This window comes from Aulostomus chinensis, chromosome 2 (genome assembly GCF_037954235.1).
Source record: "Aulostomus chinensis isolate RoL2024-O1b breed Wild chromosome 2, RoL_Achi_v1.0, whole genome shotgun sequence".
Lineage (NCBI taxonomy): Eukaryota > Metazoa > Chordata > Actinopteri > Syngnathiformes > Aulostomidae > Aulostomus > Aulostomus chinensis.
Window position 1 is genome coordinate 9,450,272 of NC_141321.1, and position 20,295 is coordinate 9,470,566.

The window sequence follows — 20,295 nt, forward strand, 5'->3', positions numbered from 1 at the left end:
CCAGCCTCTGACGGACTTTTAAACGTGACACTTCTCATATTCCTAGTTTTTATACATTTTTAATTATTTGACTTTTTAATCTAATCTTAAAAATCCAGTGTGATTGAGGTAATCTTCAAATCCTCCGAAACTCACTTCAGTTTTAAAAGCCCTGACATTTCTTCTAATTTAAAACCAACATTCACTCAGACTTCACGATGACCCAAAAAGATTTTGGTCAAAGGTCAGGGTTCAAGGTCAATTGACACAATGGCGGTATCTCAGGGATGCCTTGAGATACCAGATGCCAGAAGATTAACCTGTCTCCCTGACCATTTCCATGAGCGGGATAATCAGCATTAGCTTAGCATAGCGGCATATCATCAAGGCTTATTTTGCACTTATTGGACTGATTAAATGAATGACTTCTAACCCGGAGTGTTTCCATGAGCATGCTAATTGTCATTCGCTTACCGTCAATGTCAATTTCAAACTTGTTGAACTTGTGCTGCCTGAGGAAAGACCCCTCACACTGAGTGTTATCATGCGCATGCGTGTGTGTTGGTGCGTGTGTGTGTGTGTGTGTGTGTGTGTGTTTGTGTGTGTACTGCTCAGTGCTCGGAGGTCTGTGGGGGAGGTGAGCAGCAGCGTATTGTCACCTGTCCAGAAGAAGACAAATGCAACAGGGACCTTCAACCCAGCAATGTACAGTCATGCAATAGCCAGCCTTGTGCTCAGTGGCTTACTGGATCGTGGGGACAGGTACAGCACACACACACACACACCAACACACACACACACACACACACACACGTTCCAATTATGCTACAGCAAAAAAATTAATCACTGCACAATCAAGAACCACAACACGGCATCATAATGAGCTTCATATTGATGCATCTTACCAAGGCTGTTTGTGAGGAGGATTACAGAAGAACCACGTACACAGTTTTCAGCACATTTAGTGGAGAGGTGGATTGTAGGCCATGAGAAAACCCTTTAAATTCTTAATTTTTTAGATTCCTGAATAAAAATGCCTTTCTCTTTACTAATGTTGTGGTTTATTGTCACCTAGGTGGAGGTGCGCATTTTTCAAGTGCCTTCTAGTTTGATCAATGTGTAAATGTAACTCTCAGGGGAGATGTGTGTCTCAGTAATGCAGCCTTATTCTTAACATTTTTATGTTGGAAATTATAAACAATGGATATGAAAGCACAGACGAGCAAATTAAGGCAGTCGTGATGTGATCAAAACTCCACACTTATTACTTTCTATTTGAGTATTTAGTCCCACAGCCCTCATTTACACCTCCATCTCATTGTAACCCGACTGGCTATTAGGATTGCTTTCCCAATTTGAATTCCTTGTCATGTCGCCACATGACTCCCGTTCATACTGGGGCACACAGAAAGATCTTTTCAGACTGTCATTTTAATCCCTGAGCCACATCATCGGTGGCAAAACAACCCCCAAAAGCTGAAAGTCTCAAGTGAAGCAAGAACGTGTCGACGGAATTATTGATCTGATAATCCTGGCAGGCCGCATGTGCACGTGAGAACAGTGTGACGCTCAGTAGTGGTTACGATTGGTCTTCTCACTGACAATACACCAGTGAATATCAAGATAGATCAACAAGCAAAATGTGGCTCTATAATCAAAAATGAGAAGGAGATTCATGGTATGAGAGCCGAGCGCTCTGCCTGTCTAGTTCATCAGCTGCATGCGTAACCCCTGTTAAATTATGTACTCTGCAAAAAACTTGTTTAATTTTCCCCGCAGTGTTCAGCGTCCTGTGGTGGCGGCGTGCAGCGTCGACTCATCAAGTGTGTTAACACAAAGGCTGAGACAGAAGAAGAAGAAGAAGAAGAAGAAGAAGTAGATCCAGCTGAGTGCGACATGGAGCTGCAACCAGACACCACGCGCAAGTGCAACCTCGAGGAGTGCGAGAGTGCTCCCTCTGGTGAGTAGACAAAGCATTACAACAGTACTGCTATTTTGATTAAAATTTTATAAATGTATTCACAGTAGAATTACTGAGCTGATCGTCTGTTTGGCAAGTATCCATCTCAAACCAAGCAGCTAGAGAGCATGTTGCCTCAGAGCCCCTCATGTTGACCTGCCGTGTTTCTACGGTAGCCCAGAGTAGACAAACCAAACACTCCATGTCCTTGCCTTCTTAAAATAATGGCCCAGGTCATGGGACCAGGAAGTAGTACTATCAATGTTGTGTGTGTTTCCTCGCTGAATATCACAAAAACTAGTGGACAAATATGATGGAAATTTTGTGGAATGAAGGTCAACATTACAAGGAACATGAACTTTGTGGGTCTGGATTAAAGTGTAGATGCTGGATGATGACGACTGTCCCAGGCCATGGCAGGAGAGAGTTACTTTACTGCGTGTGTCAGAAAAGCTTCGAGCCAATTCCTTTTGACAGTGTGAAATTTTGGAGGTAAAAAATGTCAACTACTTGAAGCGACCTGTTGTCAATACAGTGGTTTGTATTTCTGAAGAAATCTGAACGTATTTGTGTTAAATGTGTTGCTGCCTTGGATTCTTGTCAGAGCGCTAAGTATTAATCTCCTGGGTGCGGTAGAAATCAGGCTCTGGATCAAGGATCTAGTGAAAATATTTGTTTTGTTGGGAAGAGAATTTATGAACAGATTTTAATAATAGTTTTGACAATTTTAAATATATATATAGACATATCTATAGATATATAGATATATCTATATATAGATGTATAGATATATATACTGTATATGTTATGTATATTCAAATTCTATTTCCACACCGCTAGCTCTGAATGCTTTCTGGGACAGTGTCATCAGTGATAGTGATCAGTAATATTAAGAATATTAAATGGGTTTGTCCCATTTGCAAAGAGAAGTTGAGGACAGCCAGCCTGTCCCTGCAGGTCCAGTTGAAAAGATGGTGTGAAAACAAACTGTCATTTAGATTCCTCTTGTGAAAATGTTGAAAAGTGTATTTTGCTGGTGGCAGCAACAGCAGCTACCATTACTGAACTTTGAAAAGGCAAATAACTGCTTCATCACACGGAGCATCAGCATCACCTTGCAGTCAGGAACGTCACAGTCAGTCTGCTCTGGTTGACGCTCGTCGCCTCACAGCTCACTTGAATCAAAACAAGAAAAATGAAGAAAAAAAAAAAGATAGTCACGCATCTCTCTGTCCAAAGAAATAGTTCCAAAAAATCATAACAGAAAAAAACAAACCGGCCAAACTGAAGTCAAGAACGAGACGGCAAATAAAGTCTGTAACAAGATGCACAGGAGACAACACACAAGAGCAGAAAAGAATGAAAAAAGAAGTAAAGGCTGGACGTGAAGCTGAAAGCACACAGAAACAATGAATCAAAATAAAAGTTCATCCACTCATCCACATCCTCTCTGAGCTTCAAGTCCAGGTCTCACCGTCTCCTGCAACCATGAGCAGGTTAAGAGCTTCTAGTTAAGAGACGAATTGATTGAGGAAAAATATCATCACGATATCCAGAAACCTTCTGCATCTCCATGTATATCCCTGTATCTGGGTAGATCTGGGAATCACCTGTCAGGTGAACAGCATCCAGGCTTCTCATCTGGATGCTGTTTGGTAAGAAGATGCAATCAACTGAAGCGAGGGAATGAGCTTGAACTCTGTTAGCAGTTGGATTTTAATCTAGCAGTGATTTAGTGAACAACTTGCCTATCACAGCTCTTCATATTGAAATAAAGACTTTATCTTAAATGACATATTGATACAATACACCGCCCTACTATTGTTTTTTTTTTTAATGATTTATGCGCGCAAAAAACACTGTGGTAGATTGAAAAAAGACTTTTTTATATATATATATATATATATATAAATATAAATATCCTGTCAGAAATGGATGACGAGCTGAGAGGTGGAGCCCCAGCTTCCTTGACAGCTGGTTGTCCAGTCCTGAGAACTGTGAGTGGAAAGGAGAGAAGACATGGAACGGAATAGACAGGCTGACTGCTCGTTAATGAGTTTGTTATATAAAAGGATGATGTCGGATGAATGAAATGTCAAAAAAGGTAGGGGCGGTGATTTAATGAGGTGCGACTCTCTGAACTAGCTCCACTTTACTCTTTGCTGAGCATGAACTCGTGCTTTGGTTTGAATTCTTCAGCAGCTGCCAGAGGTTTTATCCCCAGTGACTGATTCACTTCACTCATGCAAACTACTTTCAATTGGAATGATTGAAATGTCCTTCTGGTATCTTGCTATCCTGAGTTATTATTATGAACGTTATGAATGCTGTGAGAGGAAGTGGAATGATTGCACTCTAATGAGTCTGTGATTGCACTGGCTCTTGCTGACCTGAGGTCATCCTCCATAATGAAACCTGAGCACCTGAACGCCAGCAGAGCCTGCGTCTTGTGCTGCTGGTGCCACAGGTGGCAGCAGGTTCAGTGCAGGTTGGGACATGTTGTTGTTTTTTTTCCCTCAGTGCTTTGAATCGTCAGGCTGACCAGACACATCTGCGATCTGCATATCTCTCAACTGAAAAGATGTACATGAACTCTGAATCTGCCAACCAGGCAGCTTTTGACGGTATGACAATGAAGATGAATGGAGTATTTATGTAGTATGTGGATGCACACTGGGTCACAAAATGATTTAGCTGCCGAGAGCGCGAAGACGCAGAGGATCCTAATGCGTCCGTCAGTGTTCTCGCTGGACTTGGTATTGACACGTTGACGTGTTCAACCGCTTGCCTGCTGCAGCATAATTGCATGTTTTTGTCAGTTTGTGAATTGCTGTTGGTATTTTGACTCGGAGACATGATGATGTGATGGCAGCAGCGGTGCACCTGGTTGACTGGAGTGTGTGGATTCCCCCACTGCCTGCTGTCAGGTCTGCAGGTGCGTGTTTGACTGTAATACAAGAGGACGTCATGTCAAGTGCTTGCAGAAGGGTTTTGATTATAAGGCATCTGAAAATGCAGTTTACACCGGAGGAGAGGGTGCAGCTCAGGGCCAGCAGTTCTGGATAACATTTCAGTTGCTGCTGCTGCTGCTGCTGCTGCTCCTGCTGCTGCCTGGTTTGTGACTTTTGTCAATGTTAATGTAATGTAAACTTTCCTGCTCCCACAGAGGATAATTCATGTGGCGCTGAGCCCATCATCAGCACCCAGGCAACATTCTAAATGTGGCGTGTTACGCACAAAACAGCAGTTCAATAAGATCCAATAAATGATTAGCGATGAAATTAAAATAAGATTATAATTAAGGAGTAGTCATTGGGAGGTGATTTATCCTGTGATTTAAAAAAAATCTCATTTTGAGAACGGCGTCCTGAAGGCATCATTGAGGATTCATGAGAAAAGAACTTGAAGACTTCGGCTGATAATATTCTTAGCGTTTTCAAGCTGATTCTCCTTCCTGGAGAACACAAGTCTAAACCTTACCAATACCACAAAGACGCTTCTTGTCCTTGATGGCAAAACCGCTGAACCAGCAAATGAATGTACATGATAAAAGACGAGGTTTAAAGACTTTCAATAAAAGAATAATAGAAGTTCCCAAAGATCCTGTCACTAATGTCGAAAAAGTTCAGCTTCCGCAATTAATAGATTATCCGTTGACATCGTTTGGTGATTGACTCCATGTGAATATTAAACCCAAGTGTATTTAGTGTTGTGTCTGAAGTCAATGACCATTCCTTTGTTCTGGGAAGAAAAAGGTTATCACACCATTCATCAAAGTCAGGCAATGATCCTGAGCCTTGGAGTCCACATGAGAGAGCAGCGTCCTCAGGGAACTTCACAAAACCTGTTCTCCTGAGAAGACCTGCGGCCAAGGGGTGAGCCTGTGTTTGATGGGGACTTCTTAGACATTCGTCCATTCGCAAAAACCTGCTGGACCCTTTTTAGTAAGAAGATTTAAAATCAGATTGAGAAGCTGTTCTGGGAGATTCACATACGAGGCTGCATGAGGAAACATCAACAAGTAAAAGTATAGCATGAGCTACAAATTTTTCTAGATGCTTTCACTGAGCGTCCTCCACATCTTTGTCTGGCTGGTAGGCAAATAGCAGGGAATCAAATTTTCCATGAATACAGGAAGCCACGTCAACGTTCTTTAAAGTCTCCTTGATTTGATTCCCTTAGTTCTTTGGAGTAGGAATAATGTCGACATCCTCCAGATTGTAGGAATCCGACCAAAATCAGCACACACCTCTGACGGACAATAACCCAGAGTCCGTAGACAGACGGCGCCTGGACCAGCAGCTCTCCTGAGGTTGACCGTCTATAATAAAGCTGTGACACGTGACTGAGGAATCACAGCTCCCTTGAGAGGTTTAGACTTTCTACCTTCATAAGAGACATTTTCAGAGGTCAGGTGCTTCAGAGCAAGAGAAGATAAAAGTGTTTGACTGAGCTGCAATTTCATCTTCGTGCTTCTGTTTGGCCTTCCTTTTTTCAGATGGTATTTCTCTAGAAACTCCCCCTTTTCTCCAGGGGATTACCAGTCCAGTAGGTGAAACAGTGGAGTCTAAAAGAAGGTGATGTATGATGAAACAGAGTCACTAAGATCATTAATATCATCAGCACGTCTGTCCGCACAGCCAAAGCAGGATGGAAGAGAAGAGAAAATATGTTGTTCTCTGCCCAGCATTCCACTGATTTCTCCACCTAAATGCAGGTGTGTACACACGCTTGTGATAAGGTGATCTAGGCGCAGGAACTGGCACCACGACACAGGTCTGTGGTAGAGCGCCTCTCTGCAGCCGCACGGGTCCCGCAGTGCTCATTGATTAATATCAGCCAGGATGAATGTGTTGGGCCTGTGCGTTACATCAGCAATCAAGTGAGCTGTGGCTGATGCTTTTGTGGGGGTGGGGGTGGGTGGGGTGGATGTAAACTATGGTGAAAAACAACGCTATGAGATAGTCAACAGTTCTATGTTGGGAGTACATATATCTCCCAAACTACGGCGGCTATGCAGCACCTCTGGTAGATGTAGCAGCACACACAACCTCCCTGATGCTTGTTGGGGATCTCCTGTGACTGGTCCTGTCAAGACCAGAACCCCTCAGTTAGGTCACAGGTCCACGTCCTGGTCCAGATCATTGAACCAGGTTTCCAGGAAGGCTAGTGGGCAGGTGTCCTTAACTTAATGTTGGAATGTGGCCTGAGCCTCCGGCTCATCCAACTTGTTTCAGAAAGACTGTGCATGAAAGAGCAGAACTGACGAGAGGACAGACAGCTTTCAGCTCTTGAGTCACTGACATATTCCGTGATTTGCACCCGCTTGGTGTCCAACATCTTGATTAGTGTCAGTGTGATTGACACACACACCAAAAAAACTCTCAAACAACAGACGCAGGACACAGGTCACATGCTGTTGAACCACCTAGAAACAGGCTCAAAAGCAGAGCAATAACAGTAAACTGATTCTTGGGAACAAAAGAAACACAGAGAATGAAACAATAAAGCAACAGGAAGGCACGCTTTCATTTTGGGCTGATACAATCAAACTGGGACAATCGCAGAGGGAGACGCCATTTATAGAAAAGTGACTTTTCACCCCAGATACAGTAGAAGGACAGTGGTTTCCAAACTCATTCACCTGACAGTAGCAGCTTTTTGGCCTTATCAGGCATTTTGGCCTGCTGCTCTGTCAATAGCAGCATTGACGTCAGTGGGGATCCACCAGCTCCTCTAATGACACCACATCACAGGACCAGTGGAAAGGCTGACTACAGTAGCATCAAATGTCTTCTTTGTTACTCAGGCATGCAGATGCATTGGAACTGTCAAAGAAAAAAATGACTTGCAATCAAAGCAACTATTCAGTACTGGAAAAGATATAAGCTGAGACACAGCATTCATTTGCCATCTTTGCTTTTTGATTGTGTTTGACCCATGACCCCCTAACTGGGGTCGAGCCAGGGGGACCCATTGTTACAGTTTGGGGGATACAAAAAATATATGTAGTTTCCTCTCACGTTTCCTCTCCTTATTCTACTCTCATTGGCTCTGACCCTGATCCATCTCATGCTGGACACCAAGTAGCTGGGATATGCACCCAGTTGGCCTGTGTCCATTTCCTCCTGAGTAGGATAAATTAGATGCTTCGGCACCAAATTTGTTGCTTCACTTGCTAAAATATGAATAACTTGTTGAAACAAACACACAGGACAAATTCCAACAGCTGAACTCTGAGTCCTGACTATCAAAAACCATCTGCTCATGGGTTTTCAGAACCATCTGACACCGTGTTAGTGTAACTTACATTGTGTAAGCACCGTCTGCCACTGGAATTGAACTCACAGCCATCAGCATGAGAGCCAGATGAGCTAGCAAGGAGGTGGACACTCACACATCAGTGCATTTCTTCAGGTGTCAGAAGTGAGGTTAACTCACCTCCCTCTCACCGGCCACTGTAACACACACTAGCTGTGTTAGCCACTGGCCGATAGCCACTGTTAGTGCAAGCCTGGCCACCGGTGGTGCTCCAGGGGACACAAAGCAAGAAGATAAGGGGGTCCAACCCTTAAAATAGTTTCCAGATGTCCCAGTTTTCCACTAGCACTTAAATACAGCGTATATTTGTGACTGCCAGGTTAACTGTGCTCACAGTTTTAACAGGTTGTGAATAAATATTAAAGAATGTCACACATATTTACCGCCTTCAGCGGCACAGGAATTTTTTAAATGAAAATGTGATCAGATGACATCTCGCCTGTGGGTCCTGTGGTCTGGGCGTGAACGAGGGACATGGATAGACGATACGTTTACATGTTGAGATGATGGCCATCCTCAATTCAGCAAGCGACGGTGGTATCTCCCATCATACGTGAAATAAGCAGTCATTTAATCCTACTGGAAATTGGACAAATAAAACGGTTATTAATGCTGCAAAAACATTTGAAGGCTCTCTGAGGACAGTTGACAGGTTTAGCAGATCTGACTTTAGCAACATTTCCAGTGGCAACTATCTGTCTGATGTTTATTAGCAGTCTGACCACATGTGAGTCGGTAAGCTAACCTCCTCAGAGAGGAATTACGTTGCACTCGACGCAGACGCATTCATTACCGAGAATAATTCCACTCTTTCAGCACCTGTGGGCTTAAACCTGCTTAAATCCCCATGACAAAGATGCTTCAAGTGCATCAACTTATTCTTATCCGGAGTGTGAACCAAGTGCTGCGACAGGAGACGTGGAATACAACGTGCGTGCAGCTGTGTGAACCCCAAGCAGATTTCTCTTATTATGTCCTTGATAATGTATCCGGGCAGCTGGTCATTAATATCCCACTAGGAAGGCGAAGTTGGTTCTCTTGAAGCAGGGAGATGAGATCGGCAGCACACAAAGACGGAGCTGATGTGAGCTGACGCTTCACATGGGCCGTGCACGTGCTGCCAAGGTAAAAGTTGTTGTTCTCAGGACAAATGGTACCATGGGTGTTACCACAGCTCAGCATCTTCAACCTTGAAGGCGCAACATCACGCGTGATATTAAAGCAAATGAAATGAAACATGAAAGTTGATCACGTATTGATTTGTTCCCGTGACAACTGACACTCTAGCAGGAAGTGATTAAAATCACTCGTCTCACTTCTACAGCTTGAACAGCAAAGCTTACGTTGACATGTTGGGGAAGGTACAGAAGGGGGCGTGTTTAAATAGCTCTGTTTGTCTTGACTGGTTATTCCATGGCAGCCAGAAACTTCCAAAACCTTGATCAGCTCTTTCTTCAGTTTACTTTTAAACCCCAGGCTTGGCTCAGTTCAAGTCTATGCGCACAGACCCGGGTCAGCCCCCTTCCCCGTTGAGAGTGGTCAAGCTGGCTCTCTGTTGTTGTTGTTTGTTTTCTGGTGCATCGTGCAGCATGGAGGGCGGTGATGTGTTTTTATATCTTTTGCTCCAGTCTGAATTTCAAACTTCACCTACCAAACAGAGTTGAAACAAAGTCACCAATGTGACACACACACACACACACACACACACACACAAACACACACACACACACACACACACAAGGTGGGACACAAACGATCACGCTCCCATCTTTACACCAGTGACAGTCTGAGCTGGAGCTGATGTTACCCCTGTCTTCTGCGGGGTGTTTGACCTTGGATTGAATCCTGATTAAACATGGTCGGATTTGTCCTGTCCAAATCTACCACTGAACTAAAAGGACTCCTCAGCGGAGGAAACTGAGAGGAAAACAGGACTTCAGCTCACGATTCACCTGTTGTCTCACACAAATTAGCCGATGTCAACACTCTCCTTGGACTCCCTCCATCTGCGTACCCATGTGTATTATATCCGTGGAGATTCGGAGTCCTCCAGGTCACACTATCTCTTCAGTGCTGTGTTATAGTCAACTGGAATGTTTTGGTTGCCTTGAAAATATTTTGCCTCTCATCCAAGAGGCCTCCTCAGGTCTATGCCACTAGTGGGGAGGTGCAGGCTTTGATAATTGTGTGGGTGTGACCCTCTAAAGAGGCCTGACCCTTGACTGTAGAGGGTCACACCCACACAGAGAAAGTGAAACAGTCTGGCACTTAGAGAAACTTGTATCCACAAGGGCCTCGCAAGGCTTTTGTCTCTGATTTGTAGCTTTGTGTCATCACATTCATCTGTAGTTCCTCTCATAATTCTTCCCCTTCACACACACACACACACACACACACACACACTAAACCAGTCAAACGTTTGGACACACCGTCTCATTCAGTGTTTTTTCTTTGTTTTTACTACTTTCTACATTATAGATACATACTGAAGACATGAAGTATATTAAGCAAGATATATGGAATTATGTAGCAAAATTGTTAAATAACTGTAAAAATGTTTAATATTTTAGATTCCTCAAAGTAGCCACCCTTTGGTTTGTTGGCAGCGCTGCAAGCCCTTGGCCTTCTGTCAGTGAGCTTCATGATGTCGTCACCTGAACTGGTTTTCACTTCTTAGGTTCATTTGTGGAATTTCTTGCCTTCTTGATGGGTTGGGACCATCAGTTGTGTTGTGTAGAAGTCAGGTTGGTACACCGCTGGCAGCCCTGTTTGACAACTGTTAGAATTCATATCATGGCAAGAACCAATCAGCTACATAAAGAGAAACGACAGTCCATCATTACTTGAGGTGCACATTAGACAAACCCCATAACTGTCCATTTTTAGAAATCATCTTAAAAAAAACCTTTTTTCCCTTTGGCTTTCAATCCCCCATGAGACTCTACTCTTGTTTTAATGTTTTAAGGCTTGCTTTTACTAATTGTTTTTTAATTGCTTTATGTCTCTGTTGTTTTACCTATTTATGTGCAGCACGTTGTTTCAGCTGCGTTTGTTTAAAGTGCTACAAAACTGAGTTGAGTTGAGTCTAGTACCTGAAGGGTGGGGTTTCATCAATTTACTCCACCAGTCAAAAGTTTGGACACACCTACCTAACCTCATGAAATGGTTATCTTTATTTTCATGACTTTTTATATTCAGGCAGCACAGTGGTGCAGTGGTCAGCACTGTCACCTCACAGCAAGAAGGTTCCAGGTTCCAGTCCCGGCTCCAGCACAGGATCTTTCTGTGTGGAGTCTCCATGTTCTCCCTGTTCCTGTGTGGGTTCTCTCTGGTACTCCAGCTTCCTCCCACAGTCCAAAGACATCAAGAGGGGACGAGGCTGATTGATACTCTAAATTGACTGTAGGTGTGACTGTGAGTGTGAATGGTTGTCTGTCTCTATGTGTTGGTCCTGTGATGGACTGGTGACCTGTCCAGGGTGAACCCCGCCTCTCGCCCGTAGCTGCTGGGATAGGCTCCACCCCCCTCCCCGCAACCCTTAACACGAATAAGCATCCAATGGATGGATGGATGGATGGATGGTCACCAGAGTCGTTCGCCAAGAGGATATCGTTAAAAACCCTTAATAGAGCCGACTGAGTGCTATGCAGCCAGAATTAAAGACCTCCAGGACATCACGCTCATCCAGAAAAGACTTCAACTGAGTAGGAGCAACTTTCTCCCAAGATTTTAGAAATAAGAGGCAACTTGGAGATGGGCCTGAAATTGGCCAGCACACTGCCATCGAGGGCAGGATTCTCAAGAATCCTTCGACAGCCACTCTCAGCGCTTTGCTGCTCCTGTAGATGCTATTGGTTAAAAACTTAAGTCTAATACCACTGGGCTCAGACCAGAGTTTGCAGTGCATCTGAGTAGAAGTACGATTCCTTTTGTTGCGAGCCTGCACGTACAGTACTTGTGAGGGGTTGGATTCTCAGCTCAGGCTTTCTTGGATTTTCACGTGTTCTTTACAGTAGCCTGGGCTGCATTACGTCACAGGATCTGAGGAAACTTCCTATGTGGAGACAGCGAGTCTAGATTTATGGTTTCAGGGCGCTAATGAATGGGATGAGGAGTGCATGAAGAGTTTTTTTCTTCCTGTCCACCCCAGAGAAGCATAATCTCATATAGTGAAAGACTGTGGAAGTCTTGTCACCTCTGCCCCCTTTTGTTGTTTTCTGTTCTATATTTGGCGGACTGGCTCGTGGGGCAGAGGCAGGATGGGTGAGGGGGGCAAAGACATCATTTCCAGCCTTTTCACTCTGAAACTGCAGTGGACTGAGTTGCAGCTGTGGCCTTTGTACCCCACTGATGTAATGGAGTAACATCTGTGGTGGGGTTGTACTGGATACTGGAGCGCGGGCTGGAGCCACGATGCCGCTGAGCCTGGCACGTCCTCACATCCTGGAACTCTGAGCACTGGGATTCAAATTTTGACAGGAATGTTCACCTGCTGCTTTAAAATCAGGAGGAAACTCAACTTGACCTCAACCAAAAAAAGTGAAGTCCTTATCATCATTTGGTGTTTTAACTTAATACTCCAAGTGATACTTCACTCAAAAGGGGTATTTTGCCTTTAAAGTATTCACAGTTTTGTGAATACTTTAATGACGACTACTGAATACTACTTCTACTCGGGATGTTACAAAATCCTTTCCTGCAGAACCAAGTACTGCTGCCTGAATTCTGAAATTGTGACAGTACGTTTATTTCAATGTAATATACAGAGGTACTTGAGACAAGGATATCGAACAACACACAGAAGGACAGCGGCGGCTGCAGCAGCACATCTGCTTGTAGGTTTATGGAGGTTTTTTTTTTTCCTCACCAGAACAAGTTAACCAGCAAATAAACATCAGCCCATTTATATGAAAACCTACTACAGAAAACTGAACTTCTTATGCCGAGACAGCACGTGTTTCTTTTGTTCCAGAAATGACTTGTTTTCACTGTAGTTTCACCTGCATGATGGTTCACTGTTCGACTTTCGGGTCAAATATTGGAGTGGATCCTTGGGAACACGTGCAGAACGGCAGGCAGAGAAGGGTCCCACTGAAGCGAGTGCGTGCTGGGGTACTTTGATACTCCACTGTATTACCTCGGCCTGGTCGTCTGGGTTTACATTTCTATTAAGGGTTCTATATTTTGTCTTGTATTTTTGTATATATTTCTAAGTCCAATTTAAGTTTGTTTAACACAGTAAATCCATTTTTCTATCGCTTAGTGTTACTTACTGTAACTTCTGTTACATGATTTCACAACGTCTTTTGTCTGCCCTCTTTTAGGAAACGTGTAAGTGTGTATTCTTCTTGTAGCCATTTGCTACACCTAAACACTCAGACTTTACTAACCCAAGCCTCTTTGCGAGGGTGGAGGGGTTTTACTGAATTGTGAAACCAATTGTATGAAGCCTTTTGTGGCTCCAGAGGGAACTGTAGGAAATCTGATTAACTGCCTCAGTGTCAGCTGGGACTGAGGACTAAAATGTGGGAAATATAAAGTTGGAAAGAGGAGTGGATGCCAGACCCCTGTAAGGCTGCTGCGCATCACTCACGGCTCAAGGGTACATGAGCAGCATGAAGACCAGAGTAACACAGCAGCCTAATGTCGGCACTTGGCGTTTACAGGGAAGGATACGTGTTCAATACTAAATATGTGGAATAGTCCTTTCATGGCAGTGCGCTCACTCCCGTGCAGGAGTGGGCTGGAAGCAGCTTACACTCCCAGCAAAGATGTGACAGATCGAAATATCTGATGTTCAAGGTCATTTTCAAGTGTGAACAAGATGTGAAATAATGTGAATAACCTGACAATATTTAATCACTGAAGTCGGTGAAAGAATCCCGAATCTTTTCAAATTCAGTTTATGACTAAACCAGAACAACAGTGGAGCTCCGGCTTAAAAGATAAACATTATTGATGAGGGGAAAAATATTTACACTCCCGTGTGTATTATTTAATGTTGGTATTCGGGCATTCATTATTTAGTTTCTGCTGCTCAACTGAGCAGGAGTGAATCCCAGCTGATACAACCTTGGCAGGTGGCCTGTCAATCACAGGTCTATATTTACACTGCATATCCTCTACTATTACCATTTCATCAAACAGCAAAAAGTGTTGATATAAAAAGTATGTGTATAATTGACAATGTGTTGTCGGGTGTATAATATAGAAACAGAATATTGATATGCACATTTATAAATCGCTGCTCTGCTCGCTGCCGCCCCTGGTGACGAGCGCGGGTATTAAATCCTCTCCACTTAAAAGTCCTACAGTCCCTGATGAGCCACCTTCCTCTGATGGGGTTCTGCTTGACAGGAGCAGCCTTCAGAGAGCCGTGGGAAACTGAACGTCCCTCCCTCCCTCCTGGCGTTGATCTTACCTGCGTTATTTACGTTGTCTTTTAAAGTCATCATCGTCTTCCTCTGCCTTCTAGAAATTACATCCCAACAGGAAAGCGTGGGTTTTCTTTGCCCCCCCCCCCCCCCCCCGATTGTTATTGATCGTTATCGCAGAGCGGCTCTTGTGGAAATTGACTTGCTCGTGATAAGTACGTGATGTTAATAAATGAATAAATGGAACAGTGAGGTGTAGCACTGCAGAAAAGGAGTATCTGTTTTTCTGATCATGTTTTGATTATAATCTCTTGCCCACATGTTGCTGGGAACTCCAAAAAAAATGAGAACAGGAAAACTCACCGCCCGCAACAAGCTTCACCACATAAACCAGACCGAGGGGTTTTGTCACTGCCACGTTTACACCGAGACTCGCCGCTGTCGTGTTAATGTTGTGTTTTTATTTATTAATTAACAGTTTTTATTAATTAATTTCACAAGACATGTGGGGAAATACAAAAAAACACAAAGTCTGACAAACGTGAGACAGCGGAAGCAGACAACAAAAACAGGATTGCCAATATTCTGCATTAGCAGACTTACTGTAACACAACCCTTAACACTTGGCAATGTTTGATAGGAATCAGCACATTTTCCCAATTTGATTAAAAAAATTAGATCTTCCTCTCTGTAATTAAGGGACACAGTGACGCTTGAAACCATACCGACAAACAACATTGACTTCAAACAAACGCCAGGAGCCGTGGCATCAAGAGAGCTTCTACTGAGTCGGACTGATGAGAATCGTAAATGGCTGTGAAAGTTCTCCAGGCTTCGAGTCTTTTTCTGTCATTCGTAAGCAGAACATTTGCCTTCATGTCATTCTAACTCTAGTTTCACTGTAGTTGTGTCCCACCAGTCGCACGCTAGTCAGCAGGCAGCCGGGGCATCGGCCGCCACCTTCCTGCTGCAGGAAGACATATTTGTTCAAATTGGGCTTCACAGCTTTGACCTGAGATTTCAAGCTGGTATTTGTTGCACTGATCCAGACACGGAGAGCAGCAGCCAGCACAGCCCCTGCACCAGTGGTGGATCTTGATCACTCAGATAGTCTGCAGCTAAAGTTCAGGCCCCACCAATCCAGAAAATAACGGCATAATTAGCAAAGCAACGTTTACATTTTCAACTGAATTCAGTCCAGTTGCTAATCACTTGATAGTTGTCTCCTCACTCTGGATCATTCTGTGATGACACAGCAGTCACATGTGCAGCACTTTGAGTGACATCAACATTAACATAAACATAAATCTGTCTGTAACCCCCCCCCCCCCCCGTCTGTACCCTCCGTCTGTACCCTCACAGGAGCCGCTTGTGTCCGTGATCATCTACCACCCCGTCTCTGTCAGACTCTTGGCTTGATGGGCAGCTGCCATGTGCCCAACATGCGAGCGCAGTGCTGCAAAGCCTGCAGCCAGGCGCCGGTGTCCCAGCAGCAGCGGCAGCGGCGGCGGAGCAGCGGCCGCCGCAACAGTGGCAGCGCCGGCAGGGATGGGAGGTGAATCCTCGCGATTGCCTCATCAACACTGATTCCACCACTGAGGGATGAAATCTTAACGAGTGATCAATCTGAGCCCTTTCTGATTTCATCACATCGACCCGTCTAACGATGCACAGGCCCAACTCCACAACCCTCCTCTCCCTTTGCAAAATGGCAGGAATGTAATATTTCTTTGCACTTTGTATATTACAGTATGTCCACAGTGAGATTTGTCTCTGTGACTTCATGGTGACAGAGAACTGAAGTCCATAGAAGGACACAGAGAAACCACTCATGATCCTTTATGGTTGTTACAACGCTTTCCTGTGAAGGCAGCAAATCCAGTGCAGATGAGACCTGTGAGTCATTCACAGCGTGGTTGGGCGGCATAGCTGCAGAAACGCATCAGGTGACTTTGATCAGTAATGTTTGCTAAGCCCCCTAATTCCACACACACACACACACACACACACAGATGTGAAACCTGGCTCAGACCACAGTCTGGACCAAACTGAACGAGGAGTCCTGAGTCAGGATCAAACAAAACCTTTCGTTGGCAGGGTGAGAACACCTTTTTAAAAAAGTTTTAGACTTTAGGAGCAATTACACAAACTAGAGGCAGGCTGCAGTCACCCATTACACAATAGAAGAATAAAAACAACCAGAGAAGTCAAAATGTAGCACGTAACAGGAGAGAAGGAGACAAAGAATTCCCCTGGCCAAGACAATGGCGTCGTTCATCTGTGTCTATTCCCAGGGACCGGCTCCTGCCAATTAACTTCAAACCAGGCAGTGTCAGGTGCACCAACACCTCCCATGCAGGTGAGGAGCGATGACACCAGAACGTAGCTTTAAAGCAAAGTTCTTCAGTGCATTTGAAAAATTACAACATGAAATCGAACCAACCGAGTCGAATTTGCACGGTGCAACACAAACATGAATGTAATACTTCACCCAAAAGGTTACCTGGCCTGTCAAGTATTCACAAATAAACACAAGAAGTTGCATTTTCCGTCCTGAATTACTCTTTTGAGAATGCAGCAAGAGCCAGCTGTGTATTCTTAGCATGAAGCTAATATGGCTTTAATCTTGGTTCAAACCTCGGTCTAGACCAGGCATGTTCAAAGTCCGGCCCGGGGGCCAAATACGGCCCGCATTCAAATTTCTACCGGCCCGCAGCCTCTGTCATTAAAACAATAACATGCGGCCAACCAGCACTGTTGACCTCAGTATAAAATACACGTGTACAAAATACAAGTTTACATTTTACCAGAAGATGGCAGTAGACCTGTGGCCACACTCCTAGTTAACTAGACACAAAGGTCGAAGTTTACGTGGCCCAATTTCAAAATGGCGACTGCAACCACAAGAAGGAAAGTTTAGAGGACAAGTGGAAATTGGAGTATTTTTTCACTGAAATACGAAACAACTGTGTCTGCCGAATTTGCCAAGAGACTGGCTGTTTTCAAGGAATTCAGTATCAAGAGGCACTACCAGATGAAACATGCCAACTATGACGATCGAACTGGGAACGAACGTGGCGAGGAATTGAAGCAACTAAGAAGCTGTTTTAACGGCACAGCAGCGCTTTTTTACAAGAGCGCATGGGACGAATGAAAATGTCACAAAGGCGAGCTACGAGGCGGCACCGCTGACTGCCGAGCGCTGCAAACCTTTTACTGTGGGTGAGTTCATTAAAGACTGTGTGATGAAAATAGTGGACACAATCTGTCCTGAGGAGACGCAAGAGTTTGCCAATGTCTGCCTGGCACATAGCACTGTGCTACGGAGAACTGAAGACGTTTCATCTGAAATTAAGAGACAGTTGGAGGCAAAAGGAGGCGAATTTGACTTTTTTTCGTTAGCCTGCGACGAAAAGGCACGGATGCCTCTGACACTGCTCAGTTATTGACTTTTTTGACAGGAGTGGACAACGAAATGAACATGTGTGAAGAGCTACTTGACCTCCAGAGCCTTGGGGCTCTGGAGCCCCCACACATTTTCACCTCACCAAATCTGGCCCTCTTTGCAAAAAGTTTGGATTCCCTTGGTCTAGCCTAACAGTGGACCCCTGCACCCTTAGTTGGAGACACAAGTTAACAACATTAGGCCTCTTCTGACGGCTGCAGCCACTGTACCTGGCTGAGTAAGAGCTCTCAAGATGACTCCTCCTACCAACAAGAATATCAAAGGGGTCCAGAATCTGCACTGAACACAGCACACTGCGTTTCACAGAGCACCCAAAGTTGTTCAGTTTTTATTTCAAGTTCACTCAACAGCCTTAAACGGTGCAGAGGCCAGTAGTAAACTACCGGACCAAGAACATCTGCCACCCAAACAGATGGTGAACTTTCCAGCTTTTCTCCAAAGTGGAACAAAAATAAAGCTTTCAAAACTGAGCAATCAACTCCTGCAGGTGTCCCAAATTTTGTTGGTCAGTAGAAAAGCAGTGTAGCGACAGTATCAAAGTTTATTCAAAAAATACTTAATTTATTTATGGACTAAACATCAAGTAACCACGTGGAACAGCAAAGACACCACAGCACACTAATGAACGTCTGAGAGAGACTCACCTGAAAACAATTAAAGAACAAAAATTAAACTAATTGCACAACCGGGGGGGGGGGGCGCGCAAGGGCAGGGAAGGAGCTGATAGGAGCCGAACCCGAGGAGGACCAATGAGCTGAAGTGACACTGAAGATCCCACAAAAAAAAGGTGGGAAACACACAAGGCTGAAAGAACAGCTAACCACCGGGGGGGGAAGTGAATTTCAAAATAAGACAAAAACAGAAATAACCCAGACACCAAAGAACAGAGGGAACGCTGGAGCCGAAAAACTAAAAATCAATACGGTCCAGATGGGACTGCAACGCCGAGAACGTCTGTACTGAGGAGACACAAGAGCTCTACAGTAACTTCTGAACATTGTCAGCAGGTCTCAGATTGGCAGCAACAGAGATGTTGATCATCCAGACCAGAAAGTACAATTGATTTAGTCAAACCATGAAATGTCAATACAAGTGCGAATTTTCTATAACACCCACGTTTTTCTCCAAAAGCCTTGGCAGCCATTTTCATATCAGTTTGTCGGACTACTCGGTGAATACAAGGGGTTAGGGGTTTAGCAAACTTTAATTTGAAAAGGTAAACATCTGCAGCAGCTTCTAAAGTGCCTTTTGTTGTTGTGTTGTTGTCGTTCTGTTCACAGTCACAGGTTTTCACCAAAAGTCACAAAGTGTCTTGAGCACACACAGGCTTAAAAGTCACAAGGCAAAATAAATGTGAACGTGGAGCAGCAGGAAATACTCGGTGCTAGAAGCCACACAGGCTCCAGACATTTCAGGTTAGGTGCTGGCTGGCCCAGTGCCTTATCCGCTTGAATATTACGATAAATTGATGTTATAATTTTTAAATAACCACTGGATTTAATTATTGGACAAATCCAGTTTTTAGGAACAATGATGTGTCGTTGAACCAGCGGGGAATTATCAGAGTACTAGCTTAGTATTTTATACTTTTACATCTGAAGTTTTCGCACGTTCTTTACTTCTTCAGTTTCCTGAGAGCTTTCATTAGTCACGTGTTCCCCTGGCAGTCCTCCCTCATGCTGCCACTCAGTCTTGTTACAGCAGCATCTGAGTAACAGCTCACATCCTCTGCGCCACCAGTATTTTTTATTTGCTGCTGCCAGCCAAGCAAAGCTTTCATCTCTACTGGAAAATAATCCATTATTTGAGCAGAGGAAAAGAAGGGGGAAAAAAAAGCAATAATGCATCAAAAGTTGAAGAAAAAAAGCAAGTGAGGTTTCCAATATTAAGGTACTTCTAGAATCATCCAAGTGTGTTTTTGTTGTGACTTTGTACGTGTCTGTCTGTCGGTCTGATCTCTAATGTTTTACATTTCAAGGGTGCGTGAATTCCTCAGGCTATTATGTAACCAAGCAACCCAGGAACCGAGATAGATCTCACTCAAGTCTGTCAGAAGCCTTTTACTTTGTTTGGTGTTCTAATGGGCATATAACTGCATACATGAAGTGCTCCCAATGGACAGTCAGTGGCAGCATCACATCAAAATGAGCCCAGACCATGAACTTTTCTTTTTCTTGATAGCTTTCTTCTGAATA

The 20,295-nt window shown here is 44.1% G+C and overlaps 1 protein-coding gene across 1 annotated transcript in view; it reads left to right on the forward strand.

Moving 5' to 3' along the window:
- Positions 1-18,752, forward strand: part of adamts7 (a disintegrin-like and metallopeptidase (reprolysin type) with thrombospondin type 1 motif, 7) — a 70,690-nt gene extending 51,938 nt beyond the window's left edge. The window contains exons 22-24 of the mRNA XM_086226521.1: positions 595-741; positions 1,759-1,939; positions 15,997-18,752. Of these exons, the coding sequence (XP_086082647.1) occupies positions 595-741; positions 1,759-1,939; positions 15,997-16,193 (525 nt within the window). The 3' untranslated portion in view covers positions 16,194-18,752. The remainder of the gene's footprint in view (positions 1-594; positions 742-1,758; positions 1,940-15,996) is intronic.
- Positions 18,753-20,295: the final 1,543 nt, after the last annotated feature.